The sequence below is a fragment of the Micromys minutus genome, assembly GCF_963924665.1.
Source record: "Micromys minutus genome assembly, chromosome: 25".
In the NCBI taxonomy this organism is placed as follows: domain Eukaryota; kingdom Metazoa; phylum Chordata; class Mammalia; order Rodentia; family Muridae; genus Micromys; species Micromys minutus.
This window is the reverse complement of record NC_137960.1, coordinates 35,848,136-35,866,091: the sequence shown is the minus strand read 5'-3', so window position 1 is coordinate 35,866,091 and position 17,956 is coordinate 35,848,136. Positions and strand designations below refer to the sequence as shown.

Below are 17,956 nucleotides of genomic sequence, written 5' to 3'. Positions count from 1 at the left end.
TAGGTTGCAATTCAGAAACTTCAAATGATGCTAAAAGATAAATGATAGGAAAATGGATATGCTATTACCAATTAAAAAGTACTATTTTAGGGCCCAGCAGGATGGCTCAGCAGGCCCTTGCCACACAAGCTTGGCCTCCTGAGTGTGATCCCAGGAATCCACATAAGTGTGGAAGGAGAGAACTGACTACACATTTGTTCTCTGACTTCCATGCACACTGCTTCACACACACATACTTCACACACACACACACACACACACACACACACACACAAATATTTTAAGTGTTGCTTTAGAAATCTACTTTATTAAATAAATATTTTGGCCTTCTAAAAATATAGTTACTCAAAACAAGTAAATTAAGAGGCATATTTCAATAAACATTTCCTATAAACTCTGGCAACTCTCTCATTCATTCTGAAACTCACTTCAGTGCAATCAGTGACCAACTAAAAGAGAAGTCATTAAATTTAAGCAATCAAAAAGAAAGAAAGGGGGTTTTCCCTTTTTTCTTTTTCTTTTCTGCAGGGAAAACAAAAAGCTTAGTATTAATTCTCAGGGCCAATAGATGCAGCCTACAAGCTAAAAAGTTGTGAGGATTGAGGTTACAAATAGGTCACTGTAAGTTTCTGAAAGTATAGAAAAGAAATGTAAGTACTACCATAATATAACAAGCATTTACTATAAATTACATTTACCAGCAACAAAAGTTTGCAGTTTATAAGCAATGCTGATGCTTTCACTGGGGGAAAATCCCCTCATGGTGACTGTTGTACAGATACACACCCATCCCCCACTGCACACAGCTACTTCACAAACCTCTTGAATAAATAGGAGTATCCAATGTCCAGGGTAATGGGTGGTCCTGAGCTGGAACCAGAGCTGTATACTTTTAGGGGATGCTGAGATAAGAACAAAGTGTTTTGTGTTTGTTTAAATCTGAGTCTAGATGTTAAAATCTTTGCTCCATTATTGGCCCAATCATAAACTCACTGACTGGGTAAAGCAAAAGAGTCAGGATAAATGCTAGAAATTAAATACTTCACAATAAAATATTTTGGGCCATTTTATAATCCACATTATCTGACTCAAAAGTTGTCACTACATTTCAAAGGTACAAATATCTTACATGTTCTACTGACAACAGAAGTAAGTTAAATAAACTGCAACTCAATAAAACAAGACAGTGAAATTTAGTGAAGTCACAATCAAGCACCAATCTTTAAATCCAATAGAAAACGTTTGTTTTACTTTATTTTCCTAGAACAGAAAGCAGGATTTACAAGTAGCCCCAAGAAAAGATAAGCAAAGAATAGTCTTGACCCAGGTTTCTCTGGCTCAATCAAGTGGCCTGTAACCTGAGCCAAAGGGCACAAATTCCTGGACATTCAAAACCTCCAGTGGTGTGAGGGAGGAAACAGCTAAAAGAAGTGTGCAAATTCCTAGATCTAATAACCAAGAAAATTTGTGTCAAAGTCACCACTATGAATAAATTTTTGCTATAGTTTTATCTAATTCTTAAAAAAAAAAGAATCTTTTCATTTTTCAGTGAAAAGGACTCATTTACTTTGTTTTTGATTTACAGTGAACCAACTATGTAGTCTCTGAAAAGCATAAGTACTTTGCAAGCACCAGTGTTTCTATAACGCACTGAAAGCATACTTAACAATGCTTATATAAACTTTGCATTACCAACCTAAATGTTTAAAGTGTGATAGATACAACCTATGTTGGCACGCGTTTGTTATTGACTGACCTAACAAAAGTCCATTTAATGTATGTGAGGATGAAAGAATGTAGGCATTACAGCATCTATAAACATCTTAGTCATTATTGCTAATAATTGAAGGAATTTGCTGCTAAGGAAAGGAAAGAAAAAGTCATGAACAAGTTTAACCAAAGTAAAAATAATTTGAAGTTTACATAAAATTTTTATATTCTACAAAACAAACTACAAATGTAAATACAAATCTTAGAATTATCAGCAAATTAATGATATTTCAGAAAGCTCAACTTGAGCAGGTTTCTCTGCAAAATTTAAAAACTATACTTTAAAAGACTATTAATTACAGTGTATTTAACACTGTGTGTGTGTGTGTGTGTGTGTGTGTGTGTGTGTGTATTTGATTCCAAGTGCCTAGAGTCTGTATCTCTCACACTTCCTAAAGCTATTGTTATAAAAAGTTGTGAGCTGCCACGTGAATGCTGGGAATGATTCTGAGAACTGAAAGAGCAACAAGTGCTCCTAGCCGCTGAGCCATCGCGTCTCTCTAGCCCCATAGATGATACCTTTAAAATACTGTTTTTAAACAACTGACTGTTTTGTTTTGTCTGTTTCTGAGGCAGTGTCTTACTGTAACTCAGACTAGCCTGTGCTCACTGTGCATCATCTCAGAACAGCCTGAAACTCATTGTGTATCCAAGGCAGGCCTAGAATTTGGTGATCTTTCTGCCTCCCATGTGCTAGGATTATAGACAAGAATTAATATGTTTATCCTAAGATTCATTTTCTATCAGTTATTCCCAAATATAATTAGTAGAGCCTTATAATTTGACTCTGCAAGTAGCAAAATTAATAGTAAAACAAGAAAAAATAAACCTTTTGTCATTTATGAGTAACAATAATAAAAAATCTTTTTTAATGAAAAGTGTGCCAAATTTATGTGTGAGACTGTAGTGGATGTGTGTTGCATATATGTGAACATGCAGAGGCCAGAAAAGAATCTGAGGTATCCTGCTATGCCAATATTGCACTTATTTGAGACAGAGTCTTTGAAGCTGGAGCTAGGCTGGTGACCAGTAAGCAAGCCTCAGTGTGATACTCTTCCCATGCTGCTTCCGGCAGCACAGCACTGTGCTTACAGGTGCACATAACATGCCTGGCTTTTTAGGTGTGTGCTGGTCACTGTTCTATTGCTATGAATTGACATCGTGACCAAAGTACCTCTTATAAAAACAAAGCATTTAATTAGAGGCTTGGTCACTTTCGGAGACTGAGTGCATTATCATCGTGGCAGGTAGCAGACAGCACTCACGGCACTGGAGCAGTTGCTGAGAGATAAGTGCTGTTCCTCAGACTGAGAGACAGAGAGACACTGGACTTGGCATGAGCTTTGGAGACCTCAACGCTCACCCCCATTGACATACTTCCTCCAACAAGGCCACACTCCCAAATCATTCTAATCCTTTCAAACCACACAACTCCCAGGCGACTAAGCATCCAACTATCTTATCTCAGCCTATATAGCCAATCCTATTCAAATCATATAGAATACTTACTTCCTAAAAGGGAAATACATGTCTATAACAAAGACATAGCAATCTTAATTTAGTATGAATAAGCCTAACAATAACCTGAGTCATGTTAATGAAGTAAGCCATGAGTTTATGTTGTACAGGAAAAGATCATAAGCCAGTTAAGAGGAAGATCAGTGAAATGCATACAATTGATCTCTCCTTTCCAAGAACAAATGAACAACTGAAAAACAACATATGCTGGGTCCTTTTTATGTGTCAAACTCTTAAGTATTTCATATACGGTAGCACTGAGTCTGCACAATATTGCCAAAGGGACAATGGTGTCCCTTCTTATATTACACTTACAAATAACTTCCTCCCCAAAAGATTAATCAATTTACTTAACCAGAGTCTATACCATTCTATTAGTCTACGTTCTTGTCATAAACAAAATTAAACAATTAACAGCATTATCAAAAATACTGATTAAAATAGTATCTTTCCTTAGTTTACACTAAAGAATAAACATTATATATGCCTGAAGAACAGGTACACCGCATACAGAACAACCAATTATTTTAAAAAATATATCTATATGCCAACTTATTTCCAAATCTGAGTTTATACCCTGATGCTTCCGACAGTTTATAAAATTTTTAGATGAGGGTTCATTATGTTGCCTAGACTAGGTCTGAACTTGTAAGTCCAAGCAATCTTCCTACCGCAGCCTCTTGAAGAACTAGGACAATAGGTATGTTATACACTAAACAATGTTATTTATTATAAAACTATAATTAAAAGTTCTAGAGTTCACTAATAAAAATTAAGCGTCAGTAGTATGCAACATATTTTATAAAATGTTTAAAAATACTGTTTAAAAAAGATGAACCTGGGAGCTAGAGAGATGGGTCTTCACGCCTTTGCCTCTGAATACAGGGTTGACAGGCATGAACCGATATGCTCTGTAAAACATTTTATTTTTAACTACTATGTTGAATATGTTTTTGAAATTGTTAAATTTTTATGAAATCCAAAAGCTTATAGGTAAGTGAAAGGCATTTTAGACACCACTAGATGAAGTCGGTTGTTATCTACCTATCTTGAAAATATTGTCTTCATCTGTTCTGAACTGTCAAGAGTATATCATACTAAGGGCCAAGCCTCATACCAGTTCCTGCGGGATGAAGGTCAGCGCAGGCTCATCACCTGGTACGGACGCAGCACCACGGTGGAATGCTGCTTGTGGAGGATGTGCATGTGACGGAAAGCAGGTACAGGAAAATTCTTGTACTTTCCTCCTGATTTTGCTGTTTACCTAAAATGGCTCTTGAAGACAGGAATTCTTAAACACAGTAAGCGTAGTTCAGGGCTTGAACTCCTATTTGGCATGAATAAGTTCATTAAAGAAGATGGGAGGGGGAAAGTAGAAATGGACAGTGAACATAGGCGGAAAACAAAAAACCTGAGAAATGCAGACGCATTGTTTAAATAGGAACTTAATTTTCTTCTAAATTTAAAATGAGAATGACTAACAGCCTCTTTTTAAAATTTCAAGACTATTTCAAAAATTTCAAAATCAAAAAGGAAATACTCAGTCTCTTTCACGTTATGGTAAAACTTGCCAAATGTTGGTTTAAATGCCTTTAAATTGATTTTATTACTATACAGATGTAAAGAATTGTAACTTACCCCAATTTTCTGAATTGCTAAACTAAGAAAAATCATCTTAAAATTTTGTAAATTAGACTTTTTTTGGACAGTTTCACTATGTAGCCAGGCTAGCCTCCAGCTCAAGATCACCCTGTGTCAGATCTGGGATCACAAACCAATGAACTGTTTTTAAAACTGGCATTTGGCGCTGGAAACTTAACTGTGGTAGAGTTTGCCTAGTGTGCCCAAAGGTCAGAATTTGACCCTTCAAATCAGGAGGGAAGAAGCACGTTAAACAGTCTTGAGAACAATAGCAACCACATGTTTTCCGCATAGGAAAAATGCAATCATACTAATATACGCATGATAAAAGGTAAATATGGCTCACTAGCAATCGAATGGGAGAAATACGCCCTGAAACAGGAGTACACTCAAGCAAATGTCTTCACATGTTACTAATATGAACTGAGACAGGATCTCACTATGCAGTAGGGCTGGAGTCAAACCCAGAGATCCTTCTGCTTCTGGGACAAACATGTATGTCATCACGCCAAGCTTAAAGATTAATTTTTTCTATTTTTTTTTTTACTTTTTTGTGTGTTTTTTTTGTGTGTGTGTGTGTGTGTGTGTGTGTGTGCGCGCAGAAGGGCAGAAGAAACTGTCTGATCCCCTGACGCTGGAGTTAAAGATGGATTGTCAGTTGTCCCTGTGTACGTACTGATAACTGAACCTGTATCTTTTTCAAGAATAGCAACTTCTTTTAACACATAAACATTCTCTCCAACAGTTTAATACTAAAACATTGTAGAAATTGAAAATATGTAAAAATAAAATGTTGATTAGCCTGGCATAAAACTTAAACGTTTCATTTAAATAGTGGTTATCTATAAATATTTAATAGTATTTAATAACACTTTAAATTTAGACTATAATTTTTTTCTACTAGTTTGTTTGTTTTAGACAGGCTATAGCTCATGCTGACTGTAATTTTAGGTGTGCATCTTATACTCAGACATAATAACTTTTAATTTTTTAATTTCCATTACCCTTTGGAATGTTTTCTAAGATAAGTAATAAAAAAAACATAAAATATATAAAAGCTTTGTAATGCAGGTATCTGTATTATTTGTAAAGACAACAATACAAATACTATAAAGGAAAACACTAGCAATCGCAAAGACCTCAGGACCTCTGGAGCAGTCAGTGCTCTTCACCGCTGAGCCATTTCTCCAGCCCAGAATTCTTGTTTGTTTGTTTGTTTGGTTGGTTTGGTTTATTTTGTACATGTTTGCAAGAATGTGAGATCCTCTTAAGACTAGATTTACAGGCAGTTTTTGAGCTGCCAGATGTAGGTGCTGGTTACAGAACTCAGGTTTTCTGAAACAAACAAGCAAGCATACAAACAAACAAACAAAAACCCTAAGCCATGTCTCCAGCTAAAAAGTTTAGATTTAAATGTTTTATGTCATATTCACTGGCCAAGAATCCCAAACATACAAGCACACAGTGTGAAAAAGCATCACCAGGCAAATATACCACAAAGAGATCAGTGAGAACTAGCTGTCATAGCCAATATCTTGTTTTCTTAAACGAGATAGTCTTGGGAAATCAGTATCAAAATCTATATAAAAAATGTACATATCCAATAACAAATTTTTCTAAAAATTGTCCATTATATTTAACTCTTATTAAAAACTTATACTTCAAAAAAAATGTCATTGACCCTCAACTAAAACACATTTTTACCTACAATGTGATTGTAGCTACAACTGTTTTAAGTTACTACTATAAAGAAGCTGACAGGAAAATTAGCTATTAGCACTTACAAAATAATTGTATTCTGGTTGGTATTTTTTGGTAAGGCCCTTGACCAGGAATACTTGCACTTCAACTGAGACAAATCTTCGTGCATTGCACTGGATTCTCAACTCCTATGAGATGTGGTCATACACAGCTCAGTAACAAAATTCTTGCCTAGCATGCATAAACTAAAAGAAATATGACAAAATTTATAAATGTAATAGTTCTTTATAAAATGTGTATTATTGAACATCATCGAGTCATTAGTAACGTGGGTTAGAATACATGTTGATTTTCTGACCATAAAGACATGATTACTTAAATTACATGCTATCAGTAAAAATTACATTAAGATTGTCATTTTAAACTACCAATGGTCCCTGTTTTCAACAACTGAATCTCATCTCTTTTCCTATGTTATCTAAAAACAGGAGAAAAATACGTCCAACTTGAGGATTTAGATATCACAAGAACTACAACAAAGTTTAATTACATTAATACCAACAAATTTTAAATAAATCATATAACCAAAATGCAGAACTACATATAAAATTTACTACAAAGAACTGCCTATCAAAACAACTCAAATGCTATGAAATAAAGAGGACTTGCAGTTCTTTGTAGGAAATATCTCTAAGAAAGAAAAACTATGTGGGTCCCTTGGCATAAATTTTTAATATTAAATACCTTGAAAATAATATATTTGGAGGCTACAGAAATGGCTCAGCAGTTAAGAGCACTGACTGCTCTTCCAGAGGTCATGGACTCAATTCCCAGCAACCACACAACAGCTCACAACTGTCTAGACTTCCAAGATCTGACATCCTCATACAGACATACATTCAGGCAAAAGGCATCAATGCACATAAAAATAAATTTGTTTTAAATTATTAATTTTGATTTCTTAAATACATAGCATTAAAATGTGCTCAGAGTGCCAGAAAGATGGCTCAGCAGTTAAGAGCACTGACTGCTCTTCCAGAGGTCCTGAGTTCAATTCCCAGCAACCACATGGTAGCTCACAACCATCTGTAATGGGATCCAATGCCCTCTTCTGGTGTGTCTGAAGACAACTACAATGTACTCACAAAAATAAATAAATAATTCTTAGGAGGAAAAAATGTGCTCAGAGCAGGTGGTGGTAGAGGCACATGCCTTTAACCCAAACACTTGAAAGGCACAGGCACATAGATCTCTGTGACTTCCAGGACAGCTAGCTCTACTCAGAAAAACCCTCAAAAAAAAAAAAAAAAAAAAACCAAAACAAGCACCCAAATGCTTGGAATACTATGGCATATGTACTTTTGGATGTAAACAAGACCAGCAAGATGGTGTAACAGAGAAAACACTTGTCCTTCAACCCAAGTAACCTGAGTTCAACACCTACAGGTGGAAGTAGAGCCCACTCCAGAGTTGTCCTCTAGTCTCCACAAGAGCACAACACACACAGCCATACACACACATCACCACAGATGCACAAAATAGGTCATTATGCTAAAAAGCCAACCTGATATATACTTCACAAACATATAGATAAACATTTCAAATTTCTAACTATGATTTATACATATTCTTATATAGTAAACTAGTATAAAAATATAACGAAGTAAATTTAACATAAAAAACCCTGACAGCATGTCTTGCAGAAATGCTTATCCAGTAAAAATAACAGCGAGGTTAAAAAGCGTTTTAGCACGTCAGAATGACTGTGGGCCAAGCCTGATTGTTCAGAGATGTTCATGGTCTCCTATGGACCTTGCTTCCAACCATCTAACTTTCACTTGAACTAAAATCAGCAGAAACTCTGCTTTTCTCAACATAGTAATTCACATAATGCCTAATTTATTTGCCAATCTCAAATGTAAAAGCAAAAAGCCTTCATTTAATCACTGTCCTTTAACATATGCAGAGATATAAGGGAAATATTAGAAAAAAAATGTTTAAGCTATAGAAACTACAACAGTTATATGACATATAATCACAATATATTTTAATTCAGTGTACACAGGACTGTTAATCTTATCTCTATTAAACAGTTCAAAGTGGATGCTTCATGGGTCTCAACACTAACACTGGTTAGTGAAGCAGCTAGCATTTCAATAGATTTCTATCTTTCTAAATTTTAAAAACCCAAATACAACAAAATTATAGCAAGTTGTGATCAAACAAAGAAAAAGGTTCTATTTTTTTCATTTATCATCTATAAAACAAATTTATGACATCGTAAAGAACAATTTAACAACCTAAGAAGGTTCAAGGGGGAAGCAAGAACCAGAGAAAATAGGTTTTTCAGTTGTAGTCATTCAATCTAAGAAAGTTTTAAAAAGAAAAAAATACACCAGAATATGCAACCTAAGTTTAGCAGGCTTTATCCAGACCCTATGTACTGTTTACACTATTCATTTCACAGATGCTTATCCTTCCTGAGAAGAGCCAATAATGACAGGCAGGCCTCAGGAGAGAAAAGTGCACAGCACGCATCAGAGTCAGACAGCTAGCTCACAGCAGAGCACAGCCGAGGAAAACGGAAAGGTTTCCTGTGCTCTTCCTGGTTACAGATGTAACTGAAAATGACCTTCCTTGGAGAATGGGGTGTAAACATTACGGAGAACAAGGGAGGCCGTATCATACTGTTTAGCAGAGAAACTTCAGTGCTGCAGACACAGAGTCAACATCCAACATAAAAATTACTCAGTTGCTTTTAACTCAATAAACCAAAATAACCCTTTCCTCGTGAGCCTCTTCATGTCTATGAGCTCACTAGAATTTTATTTCCTTTACTTGCAAGACTATAAACTCTTCTTAACCCTGAAGCAATTAGTTAATAGAAAGGGATTTATGAGAAAAGGTATTTATTGTTTCCTGGGGACATTTTTTAAAATGGAAAACAATGACTGTCTTTTGGTATCTAAGTATTTTTAAAAACTATAACACAATATAAGCAATTGTAGAAATTTAATATCTAACCAACTATTGTATTGGGTTTTAAACAGCCAGGTTTGGCTGCATTTAAAAAAAAAAAAAAAAAAAAAAAGTCTCTTAAAGAGACAGTATCCCTGAATCAATGACCCAAGAGGAACTAGTTCTTAAAGGTTTGGTTACTAAGACTCTGCTTCAAACCCACTCTTCATTAATGACATTCTACTTCATTTTACTATAAAATCAAGTCATTTTTACATAAGCCTGCAAATGACTACAGACTAGACAATGATAAACTGGTACAGGTGCTACTGTCATTAGAAGTATCCAAAAATAGAGCGCCTATACGTACAACAAGCAAACTTTTTGGCTGTCGAAAACCTATCAGGATCCAGTGTTTCTTACTGAACTTCCCATTTATTCGCTCACTGAGTACAGGAAACCAACATAAGCCAATAGTAAGGGCACTTCTAGAACACGATTTCACTGTGAATGAAGGAAGGGCTATTATCAACCCGAGCACAGTCAGTGAGTACCAGACTTCACTGTCTATTTAGAGAAATATGCACTAGGAGGGACACATTTAAAAACCAGACAATCACCTGATTTTATACAGTATTTCCTTATTTCAATACACATAAAAACACATTTTCTACGTTTATTAACATAACTACACACCAACTCCCACACATGGAAATGGTGAAGAGGGGATTTAAGTCTGGCTTACTTGGTGTACAAATACATCCACTGGAATATCCAAGGGGTTTCCCTCTCGACTTATCATGGAGATGAATCCGAATCCCATGCGCACGTTGAACCACTTGCAGTGGCCAGTTCCATGCAGAACCTGGGGCTCGTCCTCCGCCAGCTCCGGCAGTTTGTCTGGCTCCTCACCCTTGCGTGCCCCGCCTAATGTGGAAGAGGACAAAAGTCAGTCCGTCTGCATTTCTGTGTAATGCTCATCTAAACGAAAAACTTTGCTTGTGAAAGGAAGAAATGAAGATTAAAAACAAAAGGTTGGCAAACGTTTTCCTTCTTAAAAAAGAAAAGAAAGAAAGAAAAAGAAAAGAAAGAAACAAAAAGGGTTAAAAGCAAAGCCAGGGAGGGGAAGCCACATTGCTGCATCGCTCACACCAGCTTCCACGTTTCTGTACATCCGCATACTTTCTCATCTGGCTTCTTTCCTTGGTAACATTCTACAGTTACAGCCTGTGACACTTCTCTCACAGATTGCTGACCTAATACGATTCCAATTTACAAAGAGTAATCTTTCAGAGAGATTGGTTTTTCTAGCAAGCAGGAAGAAAAAGGAGAAATTCTAAGGATGGCTGGCTAATGGCTAATGCACATGCGGCAGCAGGGAATCCCGGGTTATTTGCAATGTGCATTCCCCTCCCCCTAACTTTCAATTAAAGTTAGAATAGAATGGGGGAGGGGGCAGGTGTATAAAAGTTTTCCTGGACTCACTAACTGAAACTACGGGTAATCACACACACACAATTCAAACAATAGCCCTCTGAAAGCTTTCCAAGTTGTGAATCAGTGTGGGCGGTACAAAACATTTTGGAGATCTGTAACAATAGGTTTTGCCGAAGCCCCAAGTCACTCCAGGGGGGTGGGGAGATAATACCCAGTATTAGGGTAAAGGGGGACAGGAGAGAAGGGGTGAGAAACTGCGTGGTGAGGAGAAGCAGGGGAGAAAAGAAGAGAGGAATCACAGTAAAACAATAGAAAAGAAAATTAACCTTCGGCCATGTTGCCCCACCGGCCCTCAGCTTCCAACTCCAGAGATGAAAACTTTGCCTTTGCACCGGAGTGATCTTCAGCATCGGTCTAACATCTTGATTTTGTGTGATCACAAATTTAGTTCGCATGGTCTAATGTGCTTTCCTTCTTTTGATTTTTTTTTCTCTTCTCTCTCCGGTTTCTGGCCCCTGAGCACACGTGACTCTGTCAATTACATGCTTTCTTGCTACTAATTCACCTCGGATCCTTAAGGGGCTGGCAAGAGGAAGAGATAACCAATCGCCATTTCATCTGTGCTGACATCAAAATAATTTATGAATGAGCACGGAAAACTCAAACATGTTATCTTAAAGACAATCTGGGACGCTTCTTTATGGTTAAATCAGAATGCTGATTTTGTACTATTTAAACGCGGGCCCTTGTGAATGGCTGCTTTAGAAAGGCGTCAGACAGTATGTGTACATGCCTGCTCTACACACAAGCTTCTCTAATCTCACAGGGGGAGTCATTTAAATAAAGCAACTGATGTTATGACTCCCCACATACACCCCATAGGGATCCTGCTACTTCACAGCACCAAACCACCTTAGGGACATTAATATTTAATTTGTAGAAGAAAATACTGCAATTCCTAATTCTAAATTTAAACTTAATTATATAACAATCAACTTCAGATATTGGTAACATAAACCAAAATGCAAAAGCACACCTAATTTCAACCTGAATTTTTTTTTATTTGAAATAAAATCCTACTAAAAAAATTTGCTAATTTCCTATTAGTGTTGCTCGTATCAGAACATTTTTGGGAGGTAGAGTAAGAAATTGTACTTCACAGGTTTCTCCGCCATCTCTTTCCGGGAGAGGAGATGTGATTAATGACTTCCTAAATTACAGCCCAGTTTTCCAGCCTAACGTGTAGTGAACCTCAATCAGCGGTAATTGTTCCCCAAGAGCAGGAGACTCAGCACATGGGGGGAGGGGAGCACAAGGAGGTGAAGAGGGATGCGGGAGAGGCGACGGTAGAAGAAAAAAGCCCCACGCCTGGGGTCGGGACAGAGGGCACACAGGGGAAAGGTAAATCCGCGGAGCATTAACTGGACCCTGACATCTTAGAAGTCTACGGCCAGCAGGCAGGTCCGTCAGATACACGAAACTAACGACGCAATGGGCTCCTCCCGTCCCTTCCTGTTGGCCCTCTGCATCAAAACACTTTTTGCGTTCAAATTGTTTGTGTCGTGTTTGTAACAGTATCATCCACCTTACCGAATATTTCAAAAAGCATTATATATTAACTAGAAGTGCTTTGTTTCTTTAAAATAAATTACCGGTTTTGAAGCATAAGGCTTCCACCAGTCAGTCTTTCACTCCCCATCCCCCCATTTTCTTAAACAAGCAGTTTACAGAAAAACTGTAGATACCACTTCCCTTCTTCAAAGCTACCAGCTGACCCTCCCCCACCATGCCAGCGCACCCCTCACCCCATCTCTCTAGCCAGCCCACACAGTGCTTCACACAAACTAAAATGTTAGGATTATGAGAAGTCCACACCGTGCACCTATTAACACGACTTCTCATGCTGAAAACCTAAAAATAATAGGCTCAGGTCTGAAATTAATCGATCCATAAAGAAAGAAATTATTTTCAGCTGTTCTTGATAAATGGTGTCCATCAGAACTGATCAATTAGGAAAGATTTTTCATGTTTCTTTCTTTTGTTGTTTTCAGGAAGGAGGCAAGCTTTTATTTATTTTGAGAAGGATAACAATGTGCCAGCTGGTGGAAAGGAAAAAATACCTTAAAATCCAAGGGATTTTCCAAGTGTAACAAGTCCCACATTCTCAAAAAACTTGTTTGCTAACCAAGCATTTACTAAACATTACCTTAATCGTAGAAATGGATTAGATTACTACGACACTTGTTAAAGTATATACGTTATAAACAATAAAAAATTCTAAATGCTTTTTGTAACTTAAAAATTACCTTTTAAAATCTAATATCAAATAACCTGAAAAAATATCCGTGTAAATTGGGATACTTTATGGAAATATTTATGCAAAGGTCTCAAAAAATTAACAGGACTCTAAATTTTGTTTTATGGTGAATTACATTTTATCTACAAGTTTGTTTTTATTTATAAAAGTTTACTAGTGAGAATCAAACACAGCAATTGGATTCTGAGTCCTTGCCTTCTTAAGCTAACAAATTTCAGATTACTTCAGTATGTGTAAAGTAAGAACACTACTGCTGAGCCGCACTGGATGGTACAGTTATGAGATTCACAGTTGTACCTGATTAGGGGCCTCCGGGATTCAGAGTATTAAGGTAGGGTTCACCAGGCTGGTCACTGGTGTCAGAGGTTATCAATTCATTCATTTCCTGAGAGGACATCAGCCTTTCAAGTTATGCAGAAGCCTTTTTCCAGTTGGGAACCCTGAGAAAATCTCTAAAACTCATTGACCAAGAATTTAAGGCACAAGCATTTACATAGCTTGGGGGTGGAGGAAAAGAGGGAAATAGAGGTAAAGGAAGGCTAGAAAGAAACAGGAAGGAAGGAAGGAAGGAAGGAAGGAAGGAAGGAAGGAAGGAAGGAAGAGAGGGAGGGAGAAGGAGGGAGGGAGGGAGGAGAAAGGAAGGTAGTTGGAAAGAGGGAGAGTTGGAGACACAATTTCATCAATCAAGAACATGGCACTATCTTTTAAGTAGATTCTGTCCCCTCCCCAAATCTTTGAGCCTTTTTATAAACTGACCATAAGCTCTTGAGGCTCTGAGTGCTTCTATCACATAAAACAGTTCTTATGAGTCTCCTACAATGCTTTCCAATTTGTCACCTTCTCAAGTCTTCTGGTTTTAATTTTTTTCTCATTTCCTACTTGGTTTTAGTGCCAGAAAGACCCGCGTTTGACTAAAATGCATGTTTTAAACCTTCAAAAGCCAAATGTTTCATAATTTGATTTATCATAGCTCTTCCAAAATGTCTTTAAAATTAGCCCAAGTCCTAGCCTGACTTAATACCAGAGGGGGGGGATGACAAGCAATCTAACCCAAGTCCACTGGAGGCTTGGGTTTCCCAGTTTTGTTGTGTTTTTAAAGATGGTCGTGTTTTCTCAACTGAATCACTCCACAACAACATTCTGCAAGAACCTCCGACCTTGTTCACCGTTAGAAGCTGTGTATAAATCTATTAAAGCAGAAACAGTGTTTTGGTTCTTGTGAAAACTATGAGGAGCTGGAGCTGCTGAGACTCGCCCTGTCTTGTTCCCTCAGCAAGGAAGCAGATGGCAGCTCTAGCTGTCTCAGCAGCTAGCACTTTCCTGTGCTGCTTCTGTCCCCAGTCCCCAGGGCTCCAGGGGCCTCTAGTCACCAGGGTCGGATTCTGGGGCTTGCACCCCTGCACTTTTCCTTTCTTTCTGGTCCAGCAATTCCCTCACCTTTCTGTCTCCTGTCCCCTTACCATTTACCCCTTATTCCACCATCTTCCCTCTAGAAATTCAGTCATTCCATAGAAGGCTGTTATCTCACTAAGGGACTTTTTAAAACATTTGTCATCTTGCTCTTCAAAACAAACAAAAGAAGCCCTTATCTTTGCCCCTAGGACAAAAAAACATTAGCCCCGATCTAGACCTTTCTTACTGAATTTAAGCATGTCTCATTTAAAATTTGATCTCTTTACCTCTGAGATTCCAGAATGTTCTAAATCTAAGCAAGGAGACTCAGGAGAAACTCAGAAAGTGACCGCCCCCGCCCCCACCGGCCATGCTTAAAATTAGCAAGTTTTCAGAGCCGGCAGTTGGGAGCCTAGCAAACAGCTACCAGCTACCACATCAGCAGCGCCTTTCTCTGGAGGATCTAGAAAGCGGAGACAGATTTAGGGACCCTGTCAGTTCCCGCTTGATCATAGGCAAAGGCTATGGACCTGCGTCGGGGGGAAACTGGTCTGATTCCAGTCACTCCCTGTGTTTCAGCGAAGAACTCCCTGGTGGGTTAAAACAGGGAGTCATAGGAAATGAGACTCCGACTGAGCGCGTTAGCAAAGGTGCCCAGAAAATTAAGGCGGGTTTGTTTTTATTCCCAAAACCAAAATTCCGGTCTCATTCATTTTTTTTAAACCGGGAGACAAAAAAAAAAAAAAAAAAAAAAAAAGTCCTAATTTCAAGCAATTTTTCTTCTTGGAGTTATTCAGTTGTCAAAAATCTCTTTAAAACATTTTTTAGATGCCTTCTGAATTATATTGTTTGGAGACTAGTGTGGAAACAGGAACTTACTATCATAAATCAGAAGTTTTTCATTTAAATCACTTTTATGTTTCAAATCAAGCTATTTGTAACTGGTTTTTGGTCAGGTACTTTTGCAGTAAAACAAAACTTGGAAGAACAGAATTCATAAAAGCCACTGTTTGTAAAATGTTATTTTGAAAATCTAACAAAATTCCGTTATAATAGCATTTCTCTTTAAATAAAAATTGAGTATTACTTTTCTCATATGTTTTCTAAACTATGTTAAACAAATGCTTTTGTAAATGATTTAGTTAAGATGGGAATTTTGTAAACAATTATCTAGTAATAAATAAGCTTCACATACCTATTCAGAACAGCACAAAAGAACTTAAATTTGAAAAAATAACAGGCACTATTTTCCACTTGTGGTACTTGCATGTGTAATCTTCATAACTCAAGGATTATTTTACAGTAAATAGAAATGTCTGAATTTAAAGAATGAAAAACACAATGTACACATATTTATTCTCCTTCCTCTAAAATCATTTAGGGGTTAGTTATTTAAAAGTTCATCTCATAAAAGCAAATAATCAGATGAAAAGAGTATGTTCTACCTCTTAAGAGTATTTCCATATTTACTCTATGAGTTTCCTGATCATAGCAGAAATAGGAAGCTGGAAGAAGGTGGGGAGCAAAAGGTGAGAGGCCTGGAAGCTTAGGAAGCTAACCCTGAAAAGAACCATCTAGCTCAAATCTGTAGGCTGGGGTTCCAGCCCCAGCTCCAGCCTGGCTGGCAGTCTCTGCTTCCTAACTGAATGGCTGGGGCTTCCATTTCCTCATCAAGGGCATGAAGTTAGAGTTCCACTGATAGTTGGAACCTTTCTGTGTAAAGCTCAGCCTGCAGAAACAACCTCCCTTGGGTAAAAATGGTACCTTCTCTTCTCTAGTTTCCTTTTCATCAAGAAGAAACAGAAAACTTTACTGCAGCCATTTAACACATTGGTGTTAACATCTTTTCCAAACAAACAAACAAACAAAAGAAATGCCTAAAAATATCAAGTTTCCTTGCAAATAAATCAATAGTGAGAAGAAAGTGACGGGATGGCATCTGCAGCCACTTGTAACAGTGAGACTCACTGCGGCTTCTCCGGCTTCTCCGTTAAAATATCTGATCCTCACTCTGGTTATAAAATCCTCATTAGCAAATAATCTCTATAATTTTGTGGCTCACAACTCTTATGGAGTGCTTTCAAAGGTTCACTAATCTAAGACTCAGTCAGAGGCACTGTGGAGGCATGCACACCTAAATCCAGAACTCAGAGAAGAGCCAGGCATATCTCTGCGAGTTCCATGTCTGCCTGGCAAGTTTCAGGCCAGGTAATGCCACGCAGTGTGACCCTCTCTCTCAAAAACAACACAAGAAAGACAAGAAAAACAAACCAACTAACCTCAGACAGGTTGTTAACTCATTAGGGCAAATGCCAGAGTAACATAATTTTATCAATAAGAGTACTACTGAAAAAAATCAATAATATAAATAATAATAGTCTACGTCTAAAGTCTAGGTTTAACTTCAAACAACTCCATTTTACAACAGGATAAAGAGCAGATTTTTGTAACTATAGTGAAGAGCAATATAGACGATGCATCCTGCATTAGTGAAGTGAAATTTCCTCAAAAGCCCACTTTACATAGAGTGGATTATGTGAAAACACTACTTACTGTATCTGTACTTTAGTTCAACAGATACTTGTTAGTGCCTATGGGAATCACAGAAATGAGGAAGCAATGGACTCGTCTCCACTAGTGTTTAAGTATGTTATCTGTCTTTGAAAAGCTATGGAAAAGAAAATCACAAACCAAACACTATCAAACAGAAGTAGAACTTGCCACCCACACAACTACGGTGGGAATAACAGATTTACAAATGGGATATTCTGGATGTCGTATACTAGGATGCAATGCCAGTCTTGACCACGTTGAAAAATCAAATGGACAAATCCTTAGGGATAGTCAAGTCCTCTCATATGCCTCTACTGATCATTCAAGGCACTAGGTTAAGTAAAACATTTAATTTAAAAAACAGACTAACCTGGGGCTGATGAACCCTGGTTGAATGACCTCATCATCTTCTGAAGAACCTAAAATCAGAGAGTTCAAGTCAGTGCTACGGCAGTGGCCTATTTAATTTCTGCTTCTGCAACTTGATGACATACTAGAAACAAGACATCCATATTTAAACAGTGTGAAGTCACCTGCAAGCTGGTCTTTACAAAATCACCTTGGTGAGCTAATAACCATTTGCCATAAACTTATCTGTATACTGTTACCAAGGGACACTGACTTAAAAACATAAAATGAGCACTCAGACATAATATTCACAATTTTATG

General features: G+C 37.4%; 1 protein-coding gene across 2 annotated transcripts in view; it reads right to left on the bottom strand.

Annotated features, from left to right (window-relative positions):
* Window positions 1–17,694, bottom strand: part of LIN28B (lin-28 homolog B) — a gene marked incomplete at both ends in the record, with an annotated part of 83,830 nt that extends 66,136 nt beyond the window's left edge. Inside the window, 2 exons of one of the 2 annotated variants that reach the window (XM_080938334.1) lie at window positions 10,334–10,515; window positions 17,658–17,694. In XM_080938334.1, coding sequence (XP_080794460.1) covers window positions 10,334–10,515; window positions 17,658–17,694 — 219 coding nt within the window. The remainder of the gene's footprint in view (window positions 1–10,333; window positions 10,516–17,657) is intronic. The other variant, XM_080938333.1, reaches the window with a different exon arrangement.
* Between the last annotated feature and the right edge of the window lie 262 nt (window positions 17,695–17,956).